This window comes from Danio rerio, chromosome 12 (assembly GCF_049306965.1).
Source record: "Danio rerio strain Tuebingen ecotype United States chromosome 12, GRCz12tu, whole genome shotgun sequence".
Taxonomy (NCBI): domain Eukaryota; kingdom Metazoa; phylum Chordata; class Actinopteri; order Cypriniformes; family Danionidae; genus Danio; species Danio rerio.
Window position 1 is genome coordinate 13,305,144 of NC_133187.1, and position 14,857 is coordinate 13,320,000.

Sequence of the window (14,857 nt, forward strand, 5' to 3'; positions counted from 1 at the left end):
CCCGTTAGCCTGTGCAAAAAAAAAAAAAAAAATCCGAAATTTATACGGTTTTATACGGAGTATAACAGTAAATTAAAGTGTGTGTTTTTGTGTGAGAGTGTGAGAGTGACCTTTGCACAGTTACCTTAATTTGTCTGAGAAAATCAAAATAAGCACCTCAGCTTTCAGAACTACATAGAGTAAACAAAGACAAAGATTACAAACATGTAATTATGCACCATCAAATGTGGTTATAATGGAAATCAATGGGGCAAAAACAGCCACCAACAGTAAATTAGGGAGGGAAAATGAAAATCTAACAATGCATTAAAGCCAGTTTTGTTACTAATCATTCACATGTTCATGACTGTAAAAAAAAAAGGTTAAAAAAATCCAGTCCATTACTACTTTTTATGTTTGAAATATGTCATTTGGTGTGTTTGTTTTTTTCACCAAATCATTTAGTAGTTTTTATCACAACTGAGGTAGATTAACAGATTTATGCAAAAAAATCTATATTTTTTTTCTGATGGATTTTTACAGCAGTTTAATACAGTTGATGTTTTTATTGACAAAAAAAGTAGTAAATTTGAATAGTGCACAAGGATTAGATAGTTAAAATGTAGTCTAAAATACTGTTAATTCCTAAGTGTTTTGATGAAAAAAATTATAATCTTCTGAAGCTTATACATTGTAAATAAAATAATTGAATTTACATGTGCATGACAGTTTGCTTTTTTATATATAAATAATTAGATAGTTTATTTTATACAAGAAAAGTATGTCTCATTTATTGCACGACTTATGAAAAAGGTTAAAGCAAATTAAATTAAAACTAAATGTGGTGTTCGGTCTTTCAAATAGACTAAGTTTAATTAATTTCCAAATGCCTGCACAAGTTGTACGGCCTGTCTATTGTCACATAGTGAGTCATAGAGGATCAAAGGGCTTGTTTTACATTATTAATATTCCAAAGTTTTTTTTTTTTCTTTTTTTAATTAGACTAAAACATGAAAAATGCTCCTCCAGATTCTACTGTCAAATGCATTTTTAATATTTGCTTGACATTTGAGCTGAAGGTCAGACTCATTATGTCAGCATGTAATGAACAGAAATTGAAGGACATGGAGTTAGTAAGGCAGAGAATAGTGATGGCCAAAAGATCAGTCTTTCTCCATTCTAAGCAAGACCTTTGGTTAAGAATGTATTGCACATTATCGCAGGTTGGAATGGATTATTATGACATATAATACAGATATTTTTGAAAATTAGATTTAGTGATTTGTACACCCTTAGAGAGAATAATTTGAAAAAGACACAATATTTGTTCAAATATTGGTCACACTCTATTTTGATGGTCCATTTGTTGAATTTAAGCTACATTGCATCTACATGCCAACTAATTCTTATTAGATTATGTTGGGATTAGGGTTAGGGTTAGTGTAAATTGAGATGTACAGTGCTTCCAAAGTTTCTTATAGTCACTTAAATGTTTATTGAAGAAGCAGTATCAACAGATATTAAGCAGACAGTCTACTAATACTCAAATGGACCATCAAAATAAAGTGTTACCCCAATATTTACATTAATTGTCAAGATTTGGGAGAACATGTGTGTAATTTGTTGAATATAGTTCAAACTAACAACATAGAATTACAATAAGTGAAGTTTTAGAAACTAAATTCAAGAGTAGCATACAATGTGATTGATTGCAGCTCGTCCCTCATTCACAATCAGTAATGATCCTATCAGATTGATCCAAGCCCAGAATAAATAGACAGGTATCACCCTACTGATTTATCTTTGTTTTGGAGGAATCCCCCCTTTTGGTTCCGCCTCATCTCCTCCTTTCTTCCTTAACCAGAGGGAGCTCTCGAGACCTACTTGATCTCAGACCCCCTTATATGCTAATTGACCAGGCGGCAGCCCTGGGGTCAATTATCTCCAAGCTCAGGGTTCGCTCCTGGGACAGCATGTCAAACCGGCTAATAGAGTCAAGCAATATCTAAAGCCCTGCTCACACTGTGAGATTTCAGCCACGATTTTGTCATCCAAGAAAAATTTGGGGAATCCTAAAAGATTCCTGAAATCCTAGGCTAAAATCTGTAGTCTTTGATCATTGGTTTGGCCACAGACAGCTGCTTATTGGCCGTTGCGATCAAATTTTGTTGCCTGAAAGTCTTTGAAAGCCAACAATTTTGTTCTGTGTGGTCATGTGCAAGAAATAATGCTTTACGATTATCAGATTCAAAACTTTGTAGTGCTAAAAAAGAGGTTTAGCCTAGCCAAAGATATGTTAAGAATATGGAACTGTACAAGCAAAACAACTGCATTCTGACAGTACTGCACCTGTCCGGATAGAGGTAAAGTTGGTCTTATATTCGCACTTTCATTCATTTAGAAGTCTCTATATTGTTTAATATTTGATCGGAATTAGCATGCAAGTATGGCTTCAAAACAACATTAACACAATCTAATTGACTGTGAACAATGTTGTACTTTAATAGTCATTGGCTGCCTATATGATTTAACTAATTAGAATTTTCAAAGAACACTTTTCTGAAATTATATTTTTAAGGAGAAAGTCTGAATATCCGAAAATAAAACCAACTTTACCTCTATCCTATACGGCAGGGTGTGTGAACACTTTCATGTTTTTTTCTTAGCAGTGTCTGCAGTTTAAGGGTGCTTTCACACCTGTGAATCGATTCAGTTGTTCCGAAACAGAGATTACAATTGTTACATTGTGTTGCTCTTGGAGCGGTTCGCTTTCACACTGCAAAGTTTCTAATCGGACCAAAAGAGCTAAAACAAGTCAGTGCGAGTAAACTCTTCTCACATTGGTTAGAGTGTCGGGGTTTATTTTGCAGCATCCCGCTCAGCTGTCAGGAGAGGTGGTGGTTTGGTGGTGATTGACAGGGTGCGCGCACGCGACGTGTCTGAGGAGAGATGCGGTGGGGAGGAGTGAGAAGGGTGCGCAACGATGCCTATTTAAGGACCGGGAGGGAGACGCGAGATTACAGGGAGATCATCACTCATTTGCGGGCATCCGGAGACTCGCGAAACTTCCCGCCATACTCATAATTCTCTCTTCATATAGCGTAAGCCTATTACATATCCATAAAACACTTTGATATTACCGCGCTCGAATCGGATCGCTTTCTGACTGCAATCGAACCGCTCCAGGGTTCGTTTCAATCGAGCCGAGACCACCTCACTCAGGCGATCTTGGAGCGATTACTTTCGTGCAGAACAGAGCGCGATTGCCCTGTTCACATATGCCAAACGAACTGCGCTAACTGGGCAAACGAGACACGTTCCGAAACAAAAGTGTAGGTGTGAAAGCACCCTTATTCATCATATTTAACTGTTTTTGTTTAAATTATTTCTGCAATCATAAAATGAGTAATGCGTACAATTCAGCATAGCGTGAACTTACCTGAAATTAAATGAAAACTGCAAAGTCCAGCATTTTTGAATCTTGTCACATTTGAATGGGAGCGGGTGCTCTAACAATAATGCTCCCGAGCGAGCAAGCAAGCACATGGCGTGTTTGTGTGTGTGTGTGAATGAGAGAGAGCATGAGGCTGTGTGTCACTTGTTTGGTGTGTGTATGTGACTGAGAGAGAGAGAGAGTGATATATAAATATATTTTATTTATTTATTTTTTAAGTTGGCGGATAAGTTGATGGTTCATTCCGCTGTGATGACCCCAGATAGGCACTAAGCCGAAAAGAGATTGAATAAATGAATGAATATACACACATATATATATATATATATATATATATATATATATATATATATATATATATATATATAAACATTTCAGAATGCGGGAAAGTGAAAGTGTCATTGTCATTCAGTCTAACATTATGACGACTGAGATCACACAGTGTCACACGAAGCCATCCTCATGCAGTCTGACATGCTACAGTCGTTCGGGATTATAAAAAACTCACTGTGTGGACTGGCCTTAAGTGTGAACTCTTGAAAACATGTTAGAGCATAACATATAGCAGCATTCTATTAATGAGACATGTAAGCAAACAACTCAACAATGTGTAGAAACTTACTGATTCAAAACACACTAGCAACAAGAGAACACAAGTCAAGAGAATGGCATTAAACATTATAATAATGTTTAACCATTCTGTAATTACATATATTATATGAAATAATGAAAAAAAGAAAGCTTTATTTTTACCTTATTTTGGATATTGTGAAATGAATTATGTGAAATTTGTTATTCATAATGAAAGCTTTTAATATTATATGCACATTACCTGCCTAAATGATGAAAATGTATTATTTAATTTAGAATAATAGTTTATATTTACACTGTTTCATGGTTGGTTAATCTAGAATCATCATGTGACAAGATTTTGCATATTTTGTGTATTTCATGTCACATTGTTCTTCATATTGTCATGTTTGACACATTGCTTATACACATTTTTGCATATTTTACATGAAAGTGAGTTTCTTTCCTTGAGTGCATTTTACTTGTAGACACACTAAATCAAGGTAAAGATGGCAAATGCACTTAGTGAATAAACATTCTCTGCCTTTTCGTAATTTTAAACTCATAGCTGAAGATATATGACAAGCTGCCTGTTCCACAGAGACTTTAATTGAAAGTAATGTATTCTGTGCTGTCAAATGCTAAATACACAAAGAAAGAATATGATAAAGATGAGACAGCTGTCTCATTTTAAAGTCAGATTGAAGCAATCCAACAGTATGTGTTGTGAGAAATGCAATGGTTTTGACTATGCAAAAAGCAGGATATCACTTTTAATTGGATAATTGCTGTCCTTTTAAAGGCATAGTTCACCCAGTGACGATTTGCTCATCATTTACTCTCATCCGAGTGGTTCCAAACTTTAATGTATTCCTTTCTTTGATTGAACCCAAAACAAAATATTCTGAAGAATGTTGGAAACCAGCGGCCAATGGCATCCACATTAGAAACACAAACACAACAGAAGAAAGAAACTCAAGCAGGTTTGAATTAAGTGGGAGGAGAGTATCCCAAAAATGTTGGGTGAACTATCCCAGCAGGCACAGAATGTCAACATGACGTCAGATTGTCGCTGTACCCCAACATCGAGAAAAAATACATTTTGTTTGGTAATGAAAATGTTCAAAGTCCAATGTCGGACAGATGTTGCATTTTGGTTACTTTTCAACACAACCTAAAAACAATTAAATATCAATGTCTAATGATGTTTGACATTGTGTAGACGTTACCAATATGACAATTATCAGACATTGGATTTTGATTGTCAATATTTTAGGTCAATATGATGTTGGTTAAAGATGTTAAATTGATGTTGGATTTTGGTCCACCCGCTTTGACTATTATCACTTAACTGAATAGATATTATCAGTGGTTCTCAGCTGATAGATATGGAGCAGTAGGAACCTTCTGCACCTACTAGTAAGCTCAGAATGCTGTTATCATCCATACATGGTTAATAAGCTATAGAAATGACTCCAGATCCAGATCTGTTTTAACATTACTGTGACAGATGGGTTTAGGGTTGGCGTAGGCGTAGACGTTAATAAAATACAATTAATGGGAAATGTAATAAATAATATAAATAATTATCATGTTTAATCAGCCATTCTAATAGAGAAGACTCCAGATCCAGATCTGTTTTTACATTACTTTGATGGTTGGGTTTAGAGTTTGGGGTAGGGGTAGACATGAATAAAATTTAGTTTATGGCAAATTTAATAAATAATATATAATTCTTGTGGTTAATCAGCTATACTAATAGAGAAGACTCCAGGTCCACATCTGTTTTGACATTACTGTGTCAGTTAGAATTAGGGTTGGTAAAGGTAGACGTTAATAAAATACAATTAATGGGAAATTGAAAAAAAAAAAAAAAAAAAAAAAAATATATATATATATATATATATATATATATATATATATATATATATATATATATATATATATATATATATATATATATATATATATATAAATAATTATCTGGCTCCAACTCTATGTGATCTATAGCTGATAAACTGTGGATACTAGTAGGCACAGAAGGCCCCTACTGGCCCATATCTATCAGCTGATATCCACTGATAATGCCCATTCAATCAAATGATAACATTCAAGTCAGCTGTTTGGTTACATTCCAACATAACCTAAAATCAACAAAATATCAACGTCATTTCATGTAATTAATGGACGTCAAAATAACATTGTTCTTAGATGCTGGCAACCTAAATATAACCGAATATTAACTTTTTTACGATGTTGTGTGTCTCATTAAGAAAGTGCTATGTTGTTAGATTTTTCTTTTGTCCTGAAACACTAACCCAATAAAGAATGGTCTGATTTCTCCAAATAAAACCTTACATTTGTGTCTGCATCATCAAAACCAGGAGTGTCCAAACTTTTTCTTATGAAGGGTCAAAAACCAAACTTGATTGAGGCTAGTGGGCCAAAGATATATATAGTGGGTAAATTTCTAATTTATTTAATAATTTAAAAAAATAATAATTATAGAATACATTGTTTTTATTAACTAATACAGTATTTTGTTTACATTTTATAATGAACTTATTACAGTAAAAACCAAACAATCTCATTTATAACAGATTTCCACTAGCATTTGCCTTGATTTTAATCTGCATAGTCTTTCATCCGTCAAGTCACAGTATATACATTTTAAATTATCAGATTCATTAACAACATTTAATTGAAACATTTATTTTCAGTTTGTTTTTTTGGAGCTCAGCAATAAAACTATCAAAAAAGATTACATTAAATTAGAAATGACGATCTGTGTTAAAGACGTTTATCCCAACCCTCTCCATCATACTCACTTCTCCTCTCAGATAGGATGGTGGGCCAAATCAAAGGTTACAATGTCCTACTTTAGGCAACTCTGATTTTACCTTTAACATGAGTTTCTGCAAACTAGCATGAATAAACAAACAAGGAAAAAAAACTCTTTAATACATTTACTACAATACATAACACATAAATTAACATTTTATGTTAATGAAGTGATTGTCTAGCTGATTGATTGATTGATTGATTGATTGATTGATTGATTGATTGATTGATTGATTGATTGATTGATTGATTGATTGATTGATTGATTGATTGATTGATTGATTGATTGATTGATTGATTGATATCAACTGCAACGATGTTTAACAGCACAGCCCATGGTAAAGAAACATACAGTAACTTCAACATGAAATGTGACCTGATCCATCATTTTGACTAACTATGACCCAGAAACATATTAGTATGTGTTGTGCATGAATAGCCAAGCGAACATTACTAGTCAGTTGTGGTAATGTTTATTGTGTCCGTCCAGCAGATATGGGGTGTTTTTTTCACCTAATGTTGCTTAAAGCAGGTGCCTCAATTACTCACAGACAGCTCACATTGATGTGTTCTCTATTTGTTTCTCTGTAGGCCGTGGAGACTAACCTGGCCTCCAAAGATAGTCACTGGGTGTTTGTGAACGAGGTAAGTGAAGCTCTATTTCACATTTTCATATGTGTTTGCATACATTATTATGTTATGTCTGCCTGAAACTCTCTGTAATATGCAAAGACACAGGGAATTATGCAAATCAAGCACCTTTCAAATCTCAGTCAAATGAAATTCACTAATTTCTTCCACTGGTTTTGAGTACTTGGTTGTGGAGGGTGAAGCACCTGACTATGATTTGACAGTACTTTACTAGGAGGGAATAACATCATTCCACCTCTGTGATCTAAGGACACGAATGGACTCTTTTAAAAGCATAAAGTGCACATGATTGCCTGGTCGTAATACACTTCTCTATTATTTAGTGAATAACTGTAGCCATTTCCAACTGTTTTCTATACACAGACAATTACAGTTAAAGTCAGAATTATTAGTCCTCCTGAATTATTAGTACCCCTGTATATTTTATCCCCAATTTCTGTTTAACTTAGAGATTTTTTTAAGACATTTTCAAACATAATAGTTTTAGTAAATCATTTCTAATAACTAGGTATGCAACGATTCACCTGACTCACGATGCAATACAATTCACTATACTAATCTCACGATTCACAACTTGGTCACAATTTTTTTACAAAATTATTTGAAACAAATATAAGGTGTGTTAAGGTAGTGCCCTTTCATTTTTATCTTAAATGCTGCACATTTTTGCAAAATAATACATTTTCTGCCATAACTAAATTGCTATTTTAAAAACAAATTCCAAATAAATAGCAATACAATTAAATAGTAATACAAACTAACAAAGACTCTTTAATATCAACAATCTCAAACTGTGACTGTGCTGGGATTTTACATTTTTAAAACACAAATATCAGCATATCTATATTCAATTCAATTCAGCTTTATTTGTATAGCACTTTTCAGTGTAGATTGAGTCAAAGCAGCTTCACATAAATGGTCATAGTAACTGGATCAGGGTAGTTCAGTTTTTAGTGTTTAAGTTCAGTTCAGTTTAGCTCAGTTCAGTGTGGTTTGAAGTCATTACTGAGAGTCCAAACACTGAAGAGCAAATTCATCGATGAGTAGGTTTTCAGATCCTGAACCATGCAAGCCAGTGGCGACAGTGGAGATGGAAAAAAAAACTTCACCAATAGGAGAGTGAAGAAAAAAACCTTGAGAGAACCAGACTCAGTTCGGCACGACCATTTTAATTTCTCCACTGGCCAAAAGTCTTGTGCAGAGCTGCAGTCTCAGCAGTGGCGGCTGGAAGCTGGCCTCAGCGAAGACTCGTCTGTCCCTGGAGCGTCACTGGAATCAGTCTCATGCTCTCCACTCCCCCATGACCAACAGCGAAGCAACAGCTCAGGATACGGCCTGGTCCCGGATATGGACACCTTGGGATTATCTCGTCGCTGGTCTTGGGTCCAATCAGTGACTCCGCATAATCTGAGGACCTCGGGATGAGTATCCCCAGGTGGAAATGGAGATAAAAAAAAAAAAATTAACGTAGCTGCTGTTTATAGTGTATATAAACAAGATGTAGAAACTTGTGTGGAAACCCGCTAAGTGATACATTGAGTGTATGCTTTACTAAACAGATAGGTCTTTAATCTAGTTTTGAACTGAGAGAGTGTGTCAGAGCCTCGGACATTATCAGGAAGGCTATTCCAGAGTTTAGGAGCCATAAAGGAGAAGGCTCTACCTCCCTTACTCGACTTTGCTATTGTAGGTACTACTAGAAGCCCTGAGTTTTGAGATCATAAAGAGCGAGCTGGATTGTAGCGAGACAGAAGGTTGGTTAGATAAACAGGATCTAAATAATTTAGAGCTTTATAGGTGAGAAGTGATATTTTAAATTCAATACGAAACTTAACAGGCAGCCAGTGTAAGGAGGATAAAATTCGGGTGATTTGATTATATTTTCTAGACCTGGTAAGAGCTCTGGCTGCTGCATTTTGTACAAATTTAAGTTTGTTAATAGAGGATGCTGGGCAGCCAGCAAATTACTGCAATCCAGCCTAGAAGTTATAAAAGCATGAACTAGCTTTTCTGCATCTGAGATGGATAGCATACTTCGTAATTTAGCAATATTTCTCAGATGAAAGAAGGCTTGTGCTATATTCTGGCACAAGCTGCTGAAAAAACTTTCACTATGGACTATAAGATGGCTGGTGTGGAGAGGTAAGCCTTTCCTAAACCAGAGAGCAGTGTGTACAGAGGTGGTCAATAAACCTTATGCCCCAGGGGACTGACCACTAGCATAAAATGCTGATTCTAAAATGACTTATTATATAGTAGTATAGAGAGCGACGTGGTGGCACAGTGGGTAGCGCTGTTGCCCCACAGCAAGAAGGTTGCTGATTCGAGGCTCCACTGGGTCAGTTGACATTTCTGTGTGGAGTGTGCACACAGGGGGTTCTCCCAGTGTTCGCTTGGGTTTCCTCCAGGTGCTCCAGTTTACCAACAAGTCCAAAGACAGTGTATGAATGTTTTCCAGTGATGGGTTGCAGCTGGAAGGGCATCCGCTTTGTTAAACAAATGCTGGATAAGTTAGTGGTTAATAAAGGGACTAAGTCGAAAAGATAATGAATGAATAAATCACTGCATGAATGAATAAATGAATAGTAGGATAGAGACTGGAGTGGAACATGATTATAAAGGTAAATAATTAATATTACTTGCATAATTAATTAGTATAAGTATCAGTGTGATACACTTAAGAAGAGATAATCTTGAACATTTTTAAATATTCAATAATAATAAGCAAATTATTAAAACATGCCTACACTAATTTCAAAGGAGAGGGTAACAATAATGTAAGACCTGGTTCTTTCAGTCTGAAAAACATCTTTATACTTTCGCTATGAAAACACTGATGTTTGGCTTATTAATAGTTTTTTTTTTTTGTTTTGTTTTTTTGCGTATAGACATCTGTGACAGTAGTTTTTCACTGTGCTGATGATTTATGTGCATCATATTTGTTGTTCTGTTAGTGTAAGTAAACAAGTAAACACTGACGTACAAATGAAGCGAGTTTGCGCCTGTAAACAGTGCCCCCTTTGTTAAAAAATCATTACATCCCTGCTAATAACTGATTTATTTTATCCTCGCCATTATGACAGTAAATACTATTTTACTAGATATTCTAAAAGATACTTGTATTCAGCTAAAAGTGCAATTTAAAGGCTTAACTATTTATTTTGTTAAACTAGGTGCGTTAGGGCAATAAGTCATTGTGTAATGATGTTTTGTTCTGTATACAGTCGAAAAAATATGTTACTTAAGGGGGTTAATAATATTGACCTTAAAATGGTTTAAAAAATTAAAAACTGCTTTTATTCTAGCGAAAAAAAAAGAAGAAAAAAACAAGAATTTCTCCAGAAGAAAATAAATTATATTGAAAATACAGTGAACATTTCTTTGCTCTGTTCTTGTATAATTTGTGAAATATTTAAAAAAGAAATGAGTTCATAGACTAATAACTTTGACTTCAGCTGTACGTGTGACGTGAGATTGCAACCAGTGAAATGTACAATTTTCTAGACAAATTATGTCTAGAATTACTAGAATTTTTCTGATTGAAATTGTGCTAAAGGGGAGTAAAGTGCATTGGCACCACCTAGGGGCCCTGTCTTTACTGTTTATGTTTGTTTATTGTGTTATTATGTTCTGTTGTGCCAATCCAAAACTGTCAACCACACTTCCACTGTCGACCAAGGAAGGCTATAAATTGACCAACTTGGACTAATAGCTTCCAGCTTTGAGAGCTTAAAAGTTATTGTATGATATTTATCACAAGACACATAAGGAATTTCGCAGTGGCTGGAAGCGCATGTCCTGTGTAAAACATACAGTATGCTGCAATAGTTGGCAGTTCATTTCGCTGTGGTGACTCTTGATAAATATAGGGACTAAGCCAAAGAAAATTAATGAATGAACATTTATGGAATCATATTGGACATATGTCATGTTCTGACATATAGTTTTCTGTCATTTAATATGTCCTTTCAATATTACAGTAAGTTATCACACAATCAACAGTGCTCTTTTTTAAAAATCTACATGTTCACATCATAAATGTGGCAACAGCTCAATAACAACATTTTGTTAATAATAAAAAAAAAATCAACATATTTGATTGAATTAGTTGGAGAAATAATTCCTTAACCCAAAACATTCATAAATACAGTAGTTTGCTTTGTGATAGAAATATCCATTTTAAACACGTAGGTTGAATAAAAGTGTGGCCAGTGAGATAAATCCAGTTCTTATAATGTGTTGAAAATGTATTTAAAAGTCTATTCTTTTCTCACAATCTGTGTGAGTGGGCGCTTGCATTATTGTGAACTGTGTGTTACAAGCTGTGAATTGATCATCATGGAAATAACATAGTTTTGGGACGACGTGGATTGCATGCAGTTTAGTAGACATCGTGTCAAACAGTAATTATGATTTCTGATCGCTGCCATATTTCAGCATATATTTCTTCTTTTTTTTTCAGCATAGTATCCTTATTTAATCAGGGGTCACCACTTATCCAGCATATGTTTTACGCTACAGATGCCCTTACAGCTTCAACCCAACACTGAGAAACACTCATACACTCTTGCATACACACGTACACTACAGCCAATTTAGCATATTTAATTAATTATAATTAATTTATAATTTATAATTTCTTTAATTTAAAAAGAAATTAATTTTTACTCTATTTTTGTATACATATTTTTATAGTTTGGGCGTTAATTAGGAAGTTTGTGGCAATATAGTATCTAAATTATCTAAATGCAGTTTTGTACAACTTCATTTTCTTATGATTGTGTAACTGAGATTTGCCTAAAAACAAGATTTGGGGTATTTTTGTGATACAGATTTTGATAACCTGAAGTTAACCATAATTTTTGTTAAATTATTCATTTGTTTTGTATTAATGTTTTTCTTGAGACAATTTGTTTTCAAAGAGCTTATTTTGCTGTGCTCGCTTCGAGGTCGCTGGTTTGAGCTGGGTGCTCTAGTTTCCCCCACAATCTAAAGACATGCACTATGTGAACTGAATAAGCTAAATTGGCCGTAGTTTATATGTAGGTGTGAATGCAAGAGTGCAAGGGTGTTTACCCGTGCTGGGTTGTAGTTGGAAGAGCATCCACTGCGTAAAAACACATGCTGGATAATTTGGCAGTTCATTCCGCTGTGGCGACCCCTGATTAATAGAGGGACTACGCTGAAAAGAAAATGAATGAATGAATCTTTACTTGTCAACAAAAAAGTTTGGTAGTCTATTTTATTTTTAGTATGTTTAGTGTAACTACAAAAAAAGGACCATAAGGTGCATGCAAATGTTGTTTACATGTACTGTCTAATTGTTCTGCTATTAAACACCTTTTCACATTTTTTTAATTATTTATCCATATAGTTTTAGTTCATTCAGCCAAAAGCAGAAAATGCTAATTGTATCTTACTTTTCTTTACTTTATGTCATATATTGTAAAATAATAAGTAGAACCTGAATTTCGTTCTGCTTCGGTTTGCTCAGTTTTTTTAAGTTTCTGGCCTCACTATAGGTATAATGTAGGCCATATTTAAACTGTTAACCTTCCAATAGTTACAACCAGGGCTTGACATTAGCACCCGCCAACCCACCAAATGCGGGTAGATTTCAGCTGTGGCGGGTTGGACAGACACCCCCACTAGTTACTTTGGCTAGTTGAAAATAGTTTTTAAATTGCCAGAGCTGCCTCGTTCCTAAAGATTAGAATTTTAGTTTAAGAGCGTTTGTAAATATGCGTGCAAATGTGCTCTTAAAACCGAGAAGCAGCACAACTGATAACCATTCGTGCAAGCAAAAAAAAGCAGGCAAATACCGAATGCAAATATGATCAGGCACATGTATGCAACTGGTGCAGTCATTTCTCGTTGAAATAGATTGTTAAAAAGCAGCGCTCTTGCACCCACAGTCCTGCTGCTTTCAAGAATTCTCTAGATTATTTGTACGCAGCCGCTTTTGCCGCTTTCACTTTTACCATTCTTTGAACAGATTATTATTAATGGGCTTAACGTTAACTGTGTACATGTGATAATCCTTTCAGTATCGCACACAGAATGTTTTTTACCTGCTTTCTTTTTCTTGCAGTTATTTTTACTAATATGGTTTAATGATCATCCTTTAACATTGCTTTAATAGGAGATTAACTCTTAATTTATCTATAATTACCTGATAATCTGGGACCCTTAGCCTGTACTACATACTGTGTATAGTTTTAGATAAATGAAAATATTTTTTTTTAAATGAATAAGTTTATTTTTTATATAAATAATTGTGGCCTAGAGAAAAAAAAAGGTAAATCCTTAGTGTTGAGCCCTAAAAAGTCATGTAAAAAAAAAAAAGTTAAGGATGCATGTGGACATGACACATAATTTAAATCTAGTAATTTTAGCATGCCAAATTTATGCAAATATAATATATATATATATATATTATTATATTAAATATAATATATATGTAATATATTTGTAATATAGTAGTATTGGAAAACAACTAGCCACCATTACAGGCCTGGTTACAACTGTTGCTTGTTTATCTTAAATTTTTTGTTGTTGTTGTTTTGTTTGTATGTGTGTATGCATGCCAAACTCTCCATTAGACCACATTATAAATTACTTCATTTATTGTGAGTGCTATTGGGTTTGCACAAATCTGTAGTAAATTGGAGATGTTTGTTTACTTAGTGATTTAGTTGATTGTATAGTCATTACATAGTCATTAAAGCAGTTTTATAAATAATGAATGCCTAGACATAAAGGCAAACTAATAAAACAGTGTAGGAAGAAAGTATGAAGTAAAAATGGATCGGATCAGCATAAAAAGGATGATGGAATTATCCCGTTTTATTCAAACCTACTTAGAAAATAGCAGTTTAAAATGCTGTGTCCATAATTACATAAACAGAAGCTTGAAAAAGAGCAGATTGACCCTCCTGGGGAGAACACTTTCTACATACTTTGGCCATTTTAACCAGCAGAAAAACATCCGCTGATCATCTTTGATGCATGTAAAGCAAATTACACAAGGGCAGATGGTGCTTAATCGATCACGTGTGATTGAGTTTTCATTGGGTAAGTCAATCTGTGAGCTGCGGAAGCCCCAGATTTTAAGTTAATTGTGAAGGATGATGCTTTTCTGTTAAACATGCTGTAAAGCACCACATGCTCCTGTTAAATATTAGCATCTCCTCCTGCTGACTATACAATGAACAGGTTTGATTGAATCTGAATAAGTAGACACCATATTGTGTACTTCTTTCTCATTGCCTCTCATCCTTTAAGCTGTGAGAGTAAACAATAACTAATTCGCTTAAGAAGGTTGTCTTCAAACTATTATAAACTTTATGTCAAGAGCAGTGA

The 14,857-nt window shown here is 34.4% G+C and overlaps 1 protein-coding gene across 7 annotated transcripts in view; it reads left to right on the forward strand.

Moving 5' to 3' along the window:
* Positions 1–14,857, forward strand: part of grid1b (glutamate receptor, ionotropic, delta 1b) — a 737,476-nt gene that overhangs the window by 637,135 nt on the left and 85,484 nt on the right. For all 7 annotated transcript variants that reach the window (XM_021480270.3, XM_009306536.5, XM_680591.10 and 4 more), the window contains one exon: positions 7,436–7,489. In XM_021480270.3, coding sequence (XP_021335945.1) covers positions 7,436–7,489 — 54 coding nt within the window. The remainder of the gene's footprint in view (positions 1–7,435; positions 7,490–14,857) is intronic.